At 42.4% G+C, this 13,709-nt stretch overlaps 1 protein-coding gene across 3 annotated transcripts in view; it reads left to right on the top strand.

The window, feature by feature from the left end:
* The first annotated feature begins 27 nt into the window (after positions 1-27).
* RANGAP1 (Ran GTPase activating protein 1) overlaps positions 28-13,709 on the top strand; it is an 18,320-nt gene continuing 4,638 nt past the window's right edge. The window contains exons 1-13 of one of the 3 annotated variants that reach the window (XM_010710544.3): positions 28-125; positions 2,595-2,731; positions 3,395-3,522; positions 4,424-4,483; positions 5,136-5,315; positions 6,340-6,474; positions 7,685-7,843; positions 8,026-8,139; positions 9,772-9,871; positions 10,581-10,665; positions 11,064-11,223; positions 11,703-11,816; positions 12,156-12,258. In XM_010710544.3, coding sequence (XP_010708846.1) covers positions 2,620-2,731; positions 3,395-3,522; positions 4,424-4,483; positions 5,136-5,315; positions 6,340-6,474; positions 7,685-7,843; positions 8,026-8,139; positions 9,772-9,871; positions 10,581-10,665; positions 11,064-11,223; positions 11,703-11,816; positions 12,156-12,258 — 1,450 coding nt within the window. In that variant the 5' untranslated portion in view covers positions 28-125; positions 2,595-2,619. The other 2 variants (XM_003202294.4, XM_010710552.3) reach the window with 2 other exon arrangements.

Genomic DNA, 13,709 nt, shown 5'->3' on the forward strand with positions numbered 1-13,709 from the left:
GGAAACCCCACCCACAGCCGCCCTTTGCGGGCCGGCAGCGTGTGGGGACGTCAAGGGGTGGAGGGCAGCGAAGGGACCTTCCGAAGGGAGGGAGAGCGAGGAGGATAACCTTGGGCTGTCAGCAGGTGCGTTTCCAGCTCCTGTTTTGTTAAGAGTGCTTAGTAACTCTGACATTTCAATGTTTGTCCAAAGGTTTTCTCGTGGGAGATCTGGCGGCATAAGAGCCCTCGGGTAGGTAAGTGGTTGGGTGCGGCCGACGTGTGCAATAAAACACGCTGCAGGATGTGCTGGGGAGTTGGCGTGCTGGAATTAGGAAGCTGTCACTGCTTATGAAATAAAAAGTAAAAGGAAATCTCAAGGAGAAGGAAAGGTGTGAGTGGGTCTGTCAGGTATAGGAGAACCTCATGGTAAACAGACTCCTGCTTCCGTTTTGCTAGCTGTATTCTGGGCTGCATCAAAAGGATTGTAGCTGACAGGGTGAGGGAGGTGATCCTGCACCTCTGCTCTATGCTGTGAGAACCTCACCTGGAGTGTTGCGGCCAGATGGGGAGTCCTCAGTACAGGAGAGACATGGACCTGTTGGAGTGTCCAGAGAAGGGCCACAAAAATGATCTGAGGGATGGAACGCCTCCTTGTGAAAGGGAGGATTGAGAGAGTTGGGGCTGTTCAGCCCAGAGAAGAAAAGTTTCTGGGGAGACCTGAGAGCAGCCTTTCAGTGTCTAACGGGGGGATATAAGAAAGAGGGGAACAGACTCTTTAGCAAGGTCTGTTCTGAAAGGGTAAGTGGAAATCGTTTCAAACTGAAAGAGGAAAGGTTTAGACTAGATATAAGAATAAAGCTGTTTTTGATAAGAGTACTTGATGCACTGGCACGGGTTGCTCAAAGAGGCAGTGGATGCCCCATCCCTGGAGACATGCAAAATCAGGCTGGAGGGGCTCTGAGCACCTTGATTGAGCTGTGGGTTCTTTGCGGGGGGGTTGGACCAGATGGCTTTTAAGGGTCCCTTTTAACGAAAGCAATTCTATGATTTAAATTGTTGGGTAATGAAGTATTATAAAGCTGAAGATTAAAGTTGGTGAACAGATTGACTGCTGGACCCTATCTAACTTCTGTTCCTTGTGGTAAAACCTTCATGGCTGGGGGACATCCTTGCATCTTCTCTTTCTCCTTTTTCATTGGATTGACAGAGATTGGGAGCATCCACTGCACAATGTCTGTGACTTAGAATTGGTGCAGTGACTTATTTGAGCCTCTTTTTATCGTCAGCATCTACCTGAGAGGATAGTCATCCTCAAAAGATGGTGCTGATAAACCTTGGAGATGTTTTATCTTCTATGTCCCAAATACTAAAGTTAATGAAAGCTGAGGAGAAGCTCTGCCCTGGGGAAGCTGAAAACAAATGCTTCGAAACAGCAATCCTTGGAATGGCAGCATGTGAATTTGCCATGGAAGAAGTAGCTCAGGACACAGACCTCAGTGGGTAAAGTGATGTGCACTATCTTGTGGGATAGGAAGGGGGTAATTCTTCTGGATTTCTTGGAACCCAGACAAACCATCAACTCTGACTGTTACGTTGTGATGCTGACTAAGCTACAGGCTTGAACTTCCAGAGTTGAGCCAGAGAAGAAGGCAACCTTTCCCTTGCAGTACGTTAACATCAGGACCCGTACCACTTTGAAGGCCATAAAACATGTTGCCAGTCTTGGCTGGACTGTGCTACCACATCCACCCTATAGTCCACTTGTGACACCTTCTGACTTCCATCTGTTTGGGCTGATGAACAATGGACTCTGCAGGCAACATTTTCTTTTTCATTTCATTTTCATTGCAGCAATGCTGTCATAGCAGTTGTGAAGCAGTGGATCATCTCCGCTGGTACAGATTTTTATGAGCATGGCATGTAGGCTCTAGTTTATCACTGGTGAAAATGCATAGCTAATGATGGTGCTTATGTTGGAAAACTGTTTTGTAGCTGAGAAATTCCTCTGTCAAATAGAGTTATTGTGTTCTTTGTATCTGTTGTAGTTTCCATGAAAACAAATAGGAGGCCTTACTTTCAGAATGAGCTACGTACAGCACGTGATTTTTCAGCAGCTCTGTAGTTCTGGAACTCTGCTGACTTAGGTGCTACTGGGGATATTGCTGAAAAGGAAAAACAGCTTTGTTTGTTCTGGCTGGGTTTGGAGAACAGAAAAAAAACCAAAAGAGTGCAGCATGGATTACTAAGGGATGGGGCAAGGGGAGAGAGGAAAATTACGTCTTAATTGTAGAAGTGTTGCACCCAAAGACTAACATCTTAAAGTGGCCTTTTCCAGTAGCTTTAGCTATTGGTTATTTGGGAAGTGTAACAACTTCATCAAAACCCAAGTCACTTCAGTACTGGAAGAATCAACACCGTCTGGCTGGCTTTGAAATGTTAATCTAGCTTGGTGGTTGTAAGCAATCTATGGAGAAAACAGTAGTGACACTGAATACTCAATTAGGTATCTCAGGAAATAATACCAGCACGTTAGTGATTATAAAGAGGATTACTAATGCAGATTATGTATTATAGTTCATCTTTTTGATGGTGACCGTTTGTTTTAATTGACAGCTCTTAGCATTGGGAAAGCAGAAAAATGGCATCGGAAGACATCGCTAAGCTTGCAGAGTCACTTGCCAAAACCAAAGTGGGTGGCGGACAGTTGAGCTTCAAAGGCCAGAGCCTTAAACTCAACACAGCTGAAGATGGTAAGAGAAAAGATGCATTTAGATCAACATTTCTGCTACATGAAAAAAACGGCATGTTTTTCAGAGATATAATTTGATCTATTGTCTACCTTCTTTACTGACTAACGGTGGTGCTTTTTATATGCCAGATTAATAGTGCAAAGCCACTGAAATTTGAGGAAAGAGTTTGGGTATGTCAGTGACAGGAGAGAGCCTGCAGCCTGCACCTTTGCCTTGAATAGGAGTATTCCAGAGTGTAATTGTTCCATTCTGTCACATTAACTAAACAGGTATCTATTTCTGCCAGTCAGCGGGAACTTATTCCCAACAACCTATTGCCATCATATTTTAGGCCTTTTGTCTTTGTTGATGCCTGCATTGCTAAACTATGTGCTGAATGGCAGAGGAATCAAACTTACGCAGCCATTCAGCACATTTGACAAAGTAATAACAGAAGTAAATCGTGAATGGGGAGAGAGGATGGTGAATGGAGAGCATTCACTCTAGTGACCTGACACTGTAGCTGTGTTCTCCATTGCTGTTTCAAGATTGTTTCAGATAGTGTTACTCAGATGTTCTTGCTAAGTGTAGCATTTAGCAAATACTTCTGCCTGAGTGTGTTACTGTTATTGTGATATCTAAGATGGTAGTTACAAGGCCAACAAGACTGTATGCTTTTTCCAGCTGAAGAAGTGATCAAACAAATTGAGGAATTTGATGGCCTGGAAGCATTGCGTCTGGAAGGCAACACGGTGGGTGTGGAGGCAGCGAAGGTTATTGCCAAAGCCTTGGAGAAGAAGTCAGAGCTCAAGGTGAGACCTTCAAGTGGATGGTGGGGGCAGAAAAAGTTCTGTAGAAACACTGAAGGCTTATCTGCACTCTTCTTTCTGGAGCCTGCCTTGAGTTAGCCCCAAAGCTTACTTTGTTCTTCCAATGATAAGAATAACCATATGAAAATATAGCAGAACTTGGAAACTTTTGGATGGTGGGAAGAGCACTTCCTGCATTCCTAACTGTTCCTGTTCAAAAAGCTTCCAATCTTAAAGCTGGGAAGCTGTGCAAGAAAGAGCCTCTCTGTGGAGGAAACATCAGTAGACAAAGACCTGTGGCTCCAAAACAAGTTCTTATGGCAAAGCTGAAGAATGGGCAGATCTTTTGTGAGTGATGTTTCATACAGTACCTGAATAAGGAAGGAATTGGTGGAGGATACGTGCCAGAACGTTTTTCTATGTCCAAGCCATGTTTCCCTACTATTCTTTTAGCCTAATGTTAGAAGGATGCTGTGCAGCTAGAGGCACTGCTCTTTGCAAGAGGGGAGTATGAAACATTGATTCACCCACTTGTGGCTTTTCAAGTCAATCCAGATTGTTGAGCTCCATACCTTAGTAAAATACATATGTTCCTGTCTTTCAGTTTCCTACTTTTTTTTCCATTGGTAATTTTCTTAGCAGAAAAGAAGCCCATCTCAAATGCAAGCAACAATTCTTGTATACTGTTATTTACAATATGCATTTTGGTGGCTTAATGTCCTTCCAAGAAAGCAGTTGTAGTATTAGTTGTCACAGTTCCTTAGCACAGTCAAATGGCAAGGCCACAGCAGACGACGTTAAGCTGTCTGTACTAATGTAATGCATCTTGCATGTGTACATTTCTGTACAACTGTGTCCTAAATATTTTTTTTCATGGCTCCTATCTGCATGTTTCTTATTTTAGAGGTGTCATTGGAGCGACATGTTTACTGGGAGGCTAAGATCTGAGATCCCTCCTGCTTTGGTAAGTGAAAACTAGATCTGAGACTTCCGCCTAATATAACTTATTTTCTCACCTGCCATGCTTTTTGTGGGAGTGTATTTCTGAGACTTCGTTAGCAAGTTTTTCTCTATACTGTTAACACTAAGTGTCTCAGAATAAGTAATGTGTTTTTAGCTCCTTCTGTATGAGCTGGAGAAGTGTTGGTGAAAGGCCAAATGCAGTTCTGTATTAGTGAAGAAGCTTGTCCCTTGGGAAGACATCTCCATGATCCAAAAGGTAGTATGGGAACTAAGCTTCCCAAACAAAAGCATATGGCTTTTCTTCCGATAGCACTGCAGTGCTCCCCCTGCCAGCCTTAAGCTCTGTTGAACAAGAATGTGTTAAACTTGAAGGAATTAACAAAATATTTCTTTGAACAGTGTAGAGAGGAAAGACAGTTTGGAAAAAATGTGTATTTGACCTAAAGAGACAGGATAGTTCTTGCAGTTATCTTTAGCTTGATTTGCATGACTCCTGCTCTGGCTTTAGCTGTGGAGTTATATTTCTCTTTGCAGAACATCTTCAAAACAGAATTTTTTTGCAGCATCACTGTCTCGCCTCACCACTGCAGTACTGCTGTCAGTAACAGTCAGTCCACTCCTTGCCCTCACCCCTGTCACCCGTTTCCCTGCAGATCTCTTTGGGGGATGCACTCATCACTGCTGGAGCCCAGCTGGTGGAGCTGGATCTGAGTGACAATGCCTTTGGGCCAGATGGTGTGCGTGGCTTTGAGGCGTTGCTGAAGAGCCCTGCCTGTTACACCCTGCAGGAACTCAAGCTCAATAACTGTGGCATGGGCATTGGTGGTGGCAAGGTAAAAGTGATCTCTTTACTGGGGATGAAGTTAGAGCCAGGACTTGGTTTCAGGCTTCCCTACACAGAATCACAGAATGATTGGGTTTGGAAGGGATCTTGAGTGATCATCTAGCCCAGCTCTCCTGTTCAAAGCAACCAGACCAGCTTGCTCAGGGCTGTATCTAGTCAGCTTTTGAGTATCTCAAAAGGTGAAGACTTCACAGGCTCTCTGGATAACCTACCCCAGTGTTTGACAACCTTCACAGTAAAAAAGTGTGGGTTTTTTTTTTGTTTGTTTGTTTTTTAATCTGTGTTTTTAAATGGAATTTTCTCTGCATCAGTCTGTACACATTTGTCTGACACTGTCTTCTTTACACCACTTTCTCCCACGGCAACCGAGTAGGCTTTCTTGGCTGCAAGTGTATGTTGCTACTTCATGGTCCACTTCTCAGTCATCAGGATGGTGGTTTTTTTTCACTACTAAGCTGTTTTGCTATTGTTTGGCAATCAGCATATACTTCTACACAGGGCTATTTCTCCCCGGGAACAAGAATTGGTGTTGTCCTTTGATCTTATGAGAATCTTCCTATCCCACTTCTCCAGTCTGTCATGATCCCTTCCCTCTGTGTTTATACTGACAAATTCCTGAAATATAATAATGGTAGGAAAACAGGTCTGTCTTAGACTTTAGATTCCATGTGAAGAGAACTAATATCCTTGGAGATGTGAGAAAAACAAGCCTGGCACTGAAGGATGCCTATTCCATGAAGCAGAAAAGCAGGACTGACTATCATTATTACTAAGACCAATTCATTTACATATTTTCTAACCAAATGTCACTGGGATCTACTGCAAAATCATCACTTCTGTCCTAGGGACTTTATAGCAAGTGTTGCAGTAGCAGTTTTCTTGTATAACATATTGTAGAAGCAAGTGTATTTTGGCAGTGTCTGAAGTATTATTGCTTGAGAGTTGAACACACAAAACGTTTGGTGTTCACAGTGAAATGGTGAGGTAGTATAAACCACTTCTGCTTCCTTTAGATATTGGCTGCTGCCCTGAAAGAGTGTCACAGGAAATCAAGTGCCCAGGGCAAGCCTCTTGCTTTGAAGATATTTGTGGCTGGCAGAAATCGTCTGGAGAATGATGGTGCCACTGCGCTGGCTGAAGCCTTTGGAGTAAGTATCAAATCAGATCTTGTCAGCAAGTGGGAGCAAGGTATACTTAAGTGTTAATGTTAGAGGTAGCACACGCAGGGCTTGCCACGGCTTGGAAACAATGGCTGCCTGTCAAGTCACTTGAAATAACAATGCTCTTTGCTGCTGAGACTGGAATCTTTAATGGGTGTGATTAGAATGGATGACTAAACTGTGTCTAAGTTTCCAAGCACATAACTAGTCGCTGTGTCAAGTAGGAGAAATAGGTATCTCCTTAGTAAATTCTTGGTCCTGTTCCTTCTCCTTCCTTTGTACTAATGGACATGGATATACTGGGATAGGTGGAGCAAGTGATTAGCTACTAGTTATTTCCTTGCTTAGTTGCTTAGTCAATTGGCAGGAGCAACCTGCTATTTTTGCTAGCATCAGCCTGTGTGAGATCTCAACTTTCTCTAGCTGTCTCTGATCAACTTCCACTTTCATTGGAGGAAGAGAGGTCTCTGTGTATGGTGCCACCTACATCTCTTTGCTTTCCTCCATTGCTGCTAAAAATGTCTTCTGAGTGATAATGCATATTGTAAAGTGTATTAATGATGATTTTGCAGTTTGTAGATTGCTCTCTTTTTTGTAGAGGTCTTTCTGGATTGGCAACTGGTAATGATGGCAAAAATAAGACTTAGGTACTTGAGAGGCATGTAACAAAGTGATTCAAGAGGAACTGAGACTGAATGACTATAAAAATTGGATTAATTACTGTGTTTTGTGATATGCACGTGGGACCTTGCATTGTTAGTGGGCTGTCTTTTGGCGTTAGCTGGGTGTTGGTGAGTGGGTAGCATTGCAACTAACTTATTTTTCTTCTCTTCTGACATAGTAAATAGCTTTTATCTCAACCTAGGAGTTAATATAATAAAATATAATAACTAGTGGTTTTTTTTTTTTCTTTGTTTGAGGGTTGTTTAACCTCAAACTGGGAACTCTTGTTTTGAGGTATCTGGAATAGATGTACTAGCAGGGAGCTACCCATAACTTAATGAGATGCTTGCCACGAGCCATACATTTCACTTAGATTTGTGATATAATTGCTGCTAAGTAATTCTGTGTAGAAGAGCTAACGGACTTCTGAGTTGCAAGAAGTAGATTTTGAACAAATCCTAAAGAGTGGAGTCCTATATTCTTAAGTTGAAATGTGTCTTCTAACAGCCTTTTTTGTACCTGCATCCTTTCGCAGATCATTGGGACTTTAGAAGAGGTCCATATGCCACAGAATGGAATCAACCATCCTGGCATCACAGCACTGGCCCAGGCCTTTGCCATCAATTCACTGCTTAAGGTTATAAATTTGAATGACAACACCTTCACAGAGAAAGGAGCTGTGGCCATGGCAGAGGTGAGTTGTTCCAAGCGATTGATTTGTCTTCCACCTCCCAGACTCCCTAAATGTAGTTAGTTAGCATCAGCCTGTGGGTTGGTGCAGCCACGTACCACAATGAGGTGGGAAGGATGACCTTCCAGAAGTGATATGACATTTGATTTGTATGTCTGTACTGTCAATTTTGTGTTATCTTGCAGACTCTGAAAGCACTTCGGCAGGTTGAAGTGATCAACTTTGGAGACTGCCTGGTGCGTTCCAAGGGTGCTCTTGCTATTGCTGATGCTCTTAAAGAAGGACTTCATAAATTAAAGGTACTGCCTTCTGCTGTTCAGCTTTGAGTCTCTTTTGAAAATGACTCATTTTCTGTTACCTGGCTTCATGTCCATTCTCCTACTGCTATTGATTACTTTAAGGTGGCTTTCACCTCAGTGCAGCTCTGTACCTATAATTGAAAGCGATAAGTTGTAGATTAGTGGCATCATCACATCCACGTGCGACTGTTCTGCGTGAAGGCGTACCAGTAATCTGATTAGGCTCCACTTTATGTTTTTTAAGCTGCTGGTTCAGCTTAGCAGTTGCTCTTCAGAAAGTCTAATAATGGAAGTATCTGCTTTTAGACCCCCTGAGAGCCACGAGCAGACTGAGATATCTCTCTTCCTTAATATCTTGGGATCTCTACGTCATTTCAGTGTTGATACAGTTGTTGCCTTTTCTTGTTTTGGGGATGCATCAGAGGTTCAAATAGTTTTTTGTTTCTTGGCAGTACCATAACTTGGCAGTATTAGTATTTAAATTTCACTGACGTTGGACTTAGACCTATCTGAAATGTTGTCAAGTCAGTAATATAAGTAAACTAGAATCTCTAGAAACACCTGTCTGGGGTCACAGCTGCACCGGGACAGATGCTGAACACAATTCCTATTTTTGGAAGCTTACAGATAAAATGAAAAGGTCAGCACTGCTTCAGTGCTAATGCTTATCTGTATGTATGAATCTGGTACAGTAAGAATTAGGTGTCTTGTGTTGTGAGATCCCTTCCTCAAGCTTCTGCTGGTTCCACCAGAACTTATTTCTGAGTTTCCCAGGTAGACTTAAGGATTGTAATGGGACTATCTGTGTGAACAGTTGGAAATTAAACCCTGCTCTTCCAGAGCAGAAGTGGTTAAGAGAGAGCAGTATGAAGCAATAGTAACTGATTCATTGTGTTCAAGAACAACTTCCCTTCTGTTGTTAATATTAAATCTCAGGAAAGGATTGTCAGAACACTATGTGAAATGGTGGGGGATGGTGTAGTTTGTTTTAGGAGGCTTTAACTTGAAACATAAATACTAAAAGGCAAATGTGCATCTCATTCAGTATAGCAGCTACCGTTCCTCAGTAAGACTTGAAGTCTGAGTTCTGACCCATTTGTGTGACTGACAGCTGCACTCTGCTGGTGTAGAATATGCTTAGAAACTAAAATCTTCAATTTTGGGGAGAAGGTAACACAACGGGCCTGTCTGCTACCTGAGCAGAGTGGACATGCTGCTGAATCCCAGGGAGAGGAAATTAAGGAGAGGAAATTAAGGAGCAAATGCGCCTTTCTTCCTTTAAATGGTTCCAGAATTCCTCCTGCTGGTTCTCTAAGAAGTGCTTCTTGAGTAGGTGAAGATCTTCAACCAGCTGATTGCTACGGGCTGAAACAGGTGCTACCTTTTAGGGGAGCAGTCGTAATAGTGCGTGGTCTCTGTGGCTGTTTAACTTAAGTGGTTGCTTTTAATGATGGTATGTTTCAAAATACTTCTTTTAAATGAGGTGGAGAAATGTCACTTCCAGTTAAAAATCTGTTTTTGCTAAGAGCCTTTTCAAATTAGGATCTTTCCAAAAAGCTTGTGAGCTTGTGAAGCTTATGGGGATGATAGATATCCAGGAATTATGTAAACAAATGGTTTTTTGCTTCTTAGGAACTGAATTTGTCCTTCTGTGAGATCAAACGAGACGCCGCTCTGTCTGTAGCTGAAGCAATTGAAGATAAGGCAGAGTTGGAGAAACTGGATCTCAATGGTAAGTAAACTTGCTTGGTAAAAGCTCATGTAGTCTGATCCCAACTAGAAACCACTAGGAAGAGTGGTTACAGGATCACCTATACTAGTATTACAATATCTGGCATTTAAAAATTGGTTATGTGGGAGTAGCTGAAGTTGGGTGATGCTGGGACGGTAAGTGGTTAGATTCTGAAAGCAGTCTTAAGGTGTGAACTCAGCCAGTTGTTAGAGTTCAGTAGTTTCAGTACATCCCGTAAGATAGAAAGATGGGAGTGATACCTGTAGCTGTTCTCAATAAAACTTTTAAAACCGTTCAGGGTGAACTTAGATACTTCAAAATTGTAAGTAAAAACCTCTGTGTGGATCTCTACAGAAGAGTTGGAGACTTTGACCAGTGTAGGCTTTTGCCTTTTGTACCCCAAGTCTCTGCATTTCAGAACTGCTGGGACTAACAGCTGTTTACAGAACTAGCAGGAAGTTTCTCCAAGACATTCTGAATAGCAGAGGCTTTTGTCTGTCTCCAAACGTTGTGTAATGCTTCTGAAATCTGTTGAACAGCTGTTTGATTCCGATAACTGAAGTCTGCATCGCTGCCTCCAAGGCTTGATGTAGAAATTGCTGATATTATTTTTTAACTTAAACAGATATAGATAAGAATCTATAACAATGTTCCCGAGAACAAGCTTGTGTGCATCTTTTGAATGTACTCCCTTTTTCCCTGAATGCAGGTAACTGCCTGGGAGAAGAGGGATGTGAGCAACTACAGGAGATCCTTGAAGGCTTCAATATGGCAACTGTGCTGGGATCGTTGAGGTAGGCAGGGCACCAGAATTTAAATGAGAAGTTTTCTACCAATTTTTATCAACACTTACTTTGTTTAAGGTAAGAACTGTAACACTGCAGTTGGATGTTGGTCTGAGTGCAGTGTGGAGTGCTGTAACATAAGCAGGATAAGCTTTGTACCCCATTTTCACTGATAGAATTAACTCAGTGTCAGTTACTGACTACATTCCAGGCTCTTTGCTTACCCCTGTCAACTGGCTGACTGAAGTCTCAGGTGACCTCATAACGTGTTACAGTGAAGGTGTATGTCTTGCACTGAGTCTTGAGGAGAGGCTGCTTTTTTTGTTCTTGGAAAAGAAAAATTGAATACCAGCGTATAGGAATTGCAAGTGTGTAATTACTGGAATATGTGAACTCTCTAACTTTAGTGATGATGAAGGGGAAGAGGAGGATGATGAAGAGGAGGAGGAAGAGGAGGAAGAAGAAGAGGAAGAGGAAGAAGAGGAGGAGGTTGAACAGCAACAGCTGAAGGAAAGAGGACAGGGAGAGCAGGACTCAATGACTCCTAAGAAGATAATTGGTTCACAGGTAAGTTTACTTCAGGGTACGTTTGTTTAGTTTCTGGAGAAGAGCTAAGGAGGAAACAAGATTTAGAGAGTTTGCAGTGCTGGCAGGAATTCACATTCCTGCATGGATTGGCTCTGTGGTAACAGGCAGGGAGATAACATGCAGAAGATAAAGAAAATGGGTGACTTGGCAAGCTGTTTTGTTAAAGGATGCGTGTGCACACACGTGTAGTGGTAAAAGCTGAACAGTTGTGACAGACGTGGGTGGAAAAAGTCTCCCCATCTTCAGACTGTGGGGAGAACCTTGCATGTGCACTGCCATGCAGTCATGCTAGAATATTGTGTCTGTTTTAACTCTAGCCTCATTCCAGCCTTAAACAGTTTTAAAATAAACAAATTCTGACCTGATGTGCCTTTGCAAGTCAGACCTATGTGCCTTTGCTGTACCAATTTATTTGCTTTTAAGAGTAAACATGAGATGGATTCTGCCATCTGTTTCAGGATTCAACTCCAGTGCCATCTCCTCCTGTGGATGTTGCCACATTCCTTGCTTTCCCGTCACCAGAGAAGCTGCTGCGGCTGGGGCCAAAGTGTTCTGTGCTGATAGCTCAGCAGGTAGGTGAGCCAGTGGTTTGCTGCACTTGACTCTTTCTCAGAATCATTAATCTCCACAAGTGCTGACTTTCTCTTGGTCCTAGCTAATCTGTTGTTGTTTCTCCCTGGTGATCCTGAGGAACCTGTGGAAGCAGATGGTCCATTTAATACTTATACTGGCACCCTAGGTGTTTTACACAGAGTAACTTTGTTTCATAGTGTTGCTTATGTCTTGTAATGTGGCCAAGGCAAAACTGATGTCAGTCAGTTGGAGGCTGTATTTCTTGTCACCACTGTTGGCAGAGATCCAGCTTCTCTATTTGGCTACCACTTAACTTCTTTTTTTTCCTTGCCTTTCAGACAGATACATCTGATGTAGAAAAAGTAGTTACAGCTCTCTTAAGGATATCTTCAGTCTTCAAAGATGAAGCCTCAGTAAAAACAGCAGTGCATGAAACAACAGGTGACAGAATTTTTCTTCACTAAAGGATGCAATGCAATGCAAAGCGAAGGAAGGCCTTTGTGGGCTGGGTATTCGATTGGTTGACTCTGGTAGCAGGAAACTCTAGGTTACAAAGTACCAAGCTGTGACACGCTGTTGTGTGGAGTGGAAGTAAAGGCTTGTTCTACATGAAGGAAGTCTTATGCTTCCGAAGTTTGATGAGGAGTGTCTCTTGTAGTTGCTGTCTTTGTGGTCATGTGTTGCCATTACCTGAATCTCCTTGATGCTTTCAATAGCCAATAGTTCTGTGTCTCAAGATCGGTTTTGTTTTGTTTTGTTTTTTCCTCAAGGCTGCTCATTTAAAAAGTACAGGAAGTAGCCTTCCAATTTAGTTTTAAGAGAACGTAAAGAGATCTCTTATCTAGTGTACCTCTTTTATTAGTTGCAATTAGTTATTAAGGCACGGCAGGTACTGTAAAGCAAGGGACTGCTTCTCACTGTACAGCACAGAATGGGTAGGTTTGATTTATGAGTGTACTAATAGCATCCCTTCATTTTCCCATTGAGAAACAGAAACTCCAAACAACGCCTGTGCACTTTGACCACTTGCCTTCATCTTTTTTCCAAATGGTGCAGCAGTACAGTTTCCCTATACATGAGTTACCTATCAGTACTGTGCAAAAGAAATGGATCCATCAGTGTGTGTTCCCTCAGTTAGCATTTTCTTAGTTTGGAATACATAAGCGTGGTGAGACTTAGCTATTGTCTGTAAAGCAGTAAATTAATACAGAGTTAACTGGAGTGGTGTGTGGGTCCAGGCAGCCAAAAATAATCTGTTGGCATTTCACTGAGTGCCAGCCTTGTCTACTGCCCACTCTGAGTTGTCTCCAACAAAAAAAGGAGTGCAGGATGTATGCGTTGCTTGAAGCATGCTTGTGCATGTATTACCTTGATACCAGAGCTCTTCCTGCTTTGTAGGGAAAAGTAGTACCTAGTAATTGCTTTCCTTCCAGAAGAGTAACTATGAGTTGATGAGGAAGTCCCTAATTAATGACCCACACTGCTCTACAGCTGCTGTAGTGGGTTGTGTTCACTCCAGGAAACTAGAACAGTCAGAAGTCAAGATTGTGCCTTCTCTACCTTGTAGACAAGAGGGGATAAAACACTGGTTTGCCCACAGCTAGCAGCAGGATATTGGTTCCAAGGAAGCCTAGGGAGCAACTGAACAAAATGAGTGAGAATACAGTGAGAACTTGGCTTCAAAAGAAAAGTGAAATCTTGCTGGCCTTTACATCTCAAGCCTTTAGGTCTACTGCTCTACTTCAACTGATGATGTTTATATTTATATATGCACATGTGCCTGCAAGTACGAATACATTGAGTAGAACATCTCGTGGTGCATAGGATAGAGATCAAGCTGCATTTGAAACTTGACCATGAGATTTTGTGTGGTCGGTTTTTTTTTTTTTTTT

Source organism: Meleagris gallopavo, chromosome 1, assembly GCF_000146605.3.
Source record: "Meleagris gallopavo isolate NT-WF06-2002-E0010 breed Aviagen turkey brand Nicholas breeding stock chromosome 1, Turkey_5.1, whole genome shotgun sequence".
Lineage (NCBI taxonomy): Eukaryota > Metazoa > Chordata > Aves > Galliformes > Phasianidae > Meleagris > Meleagris gallopavo.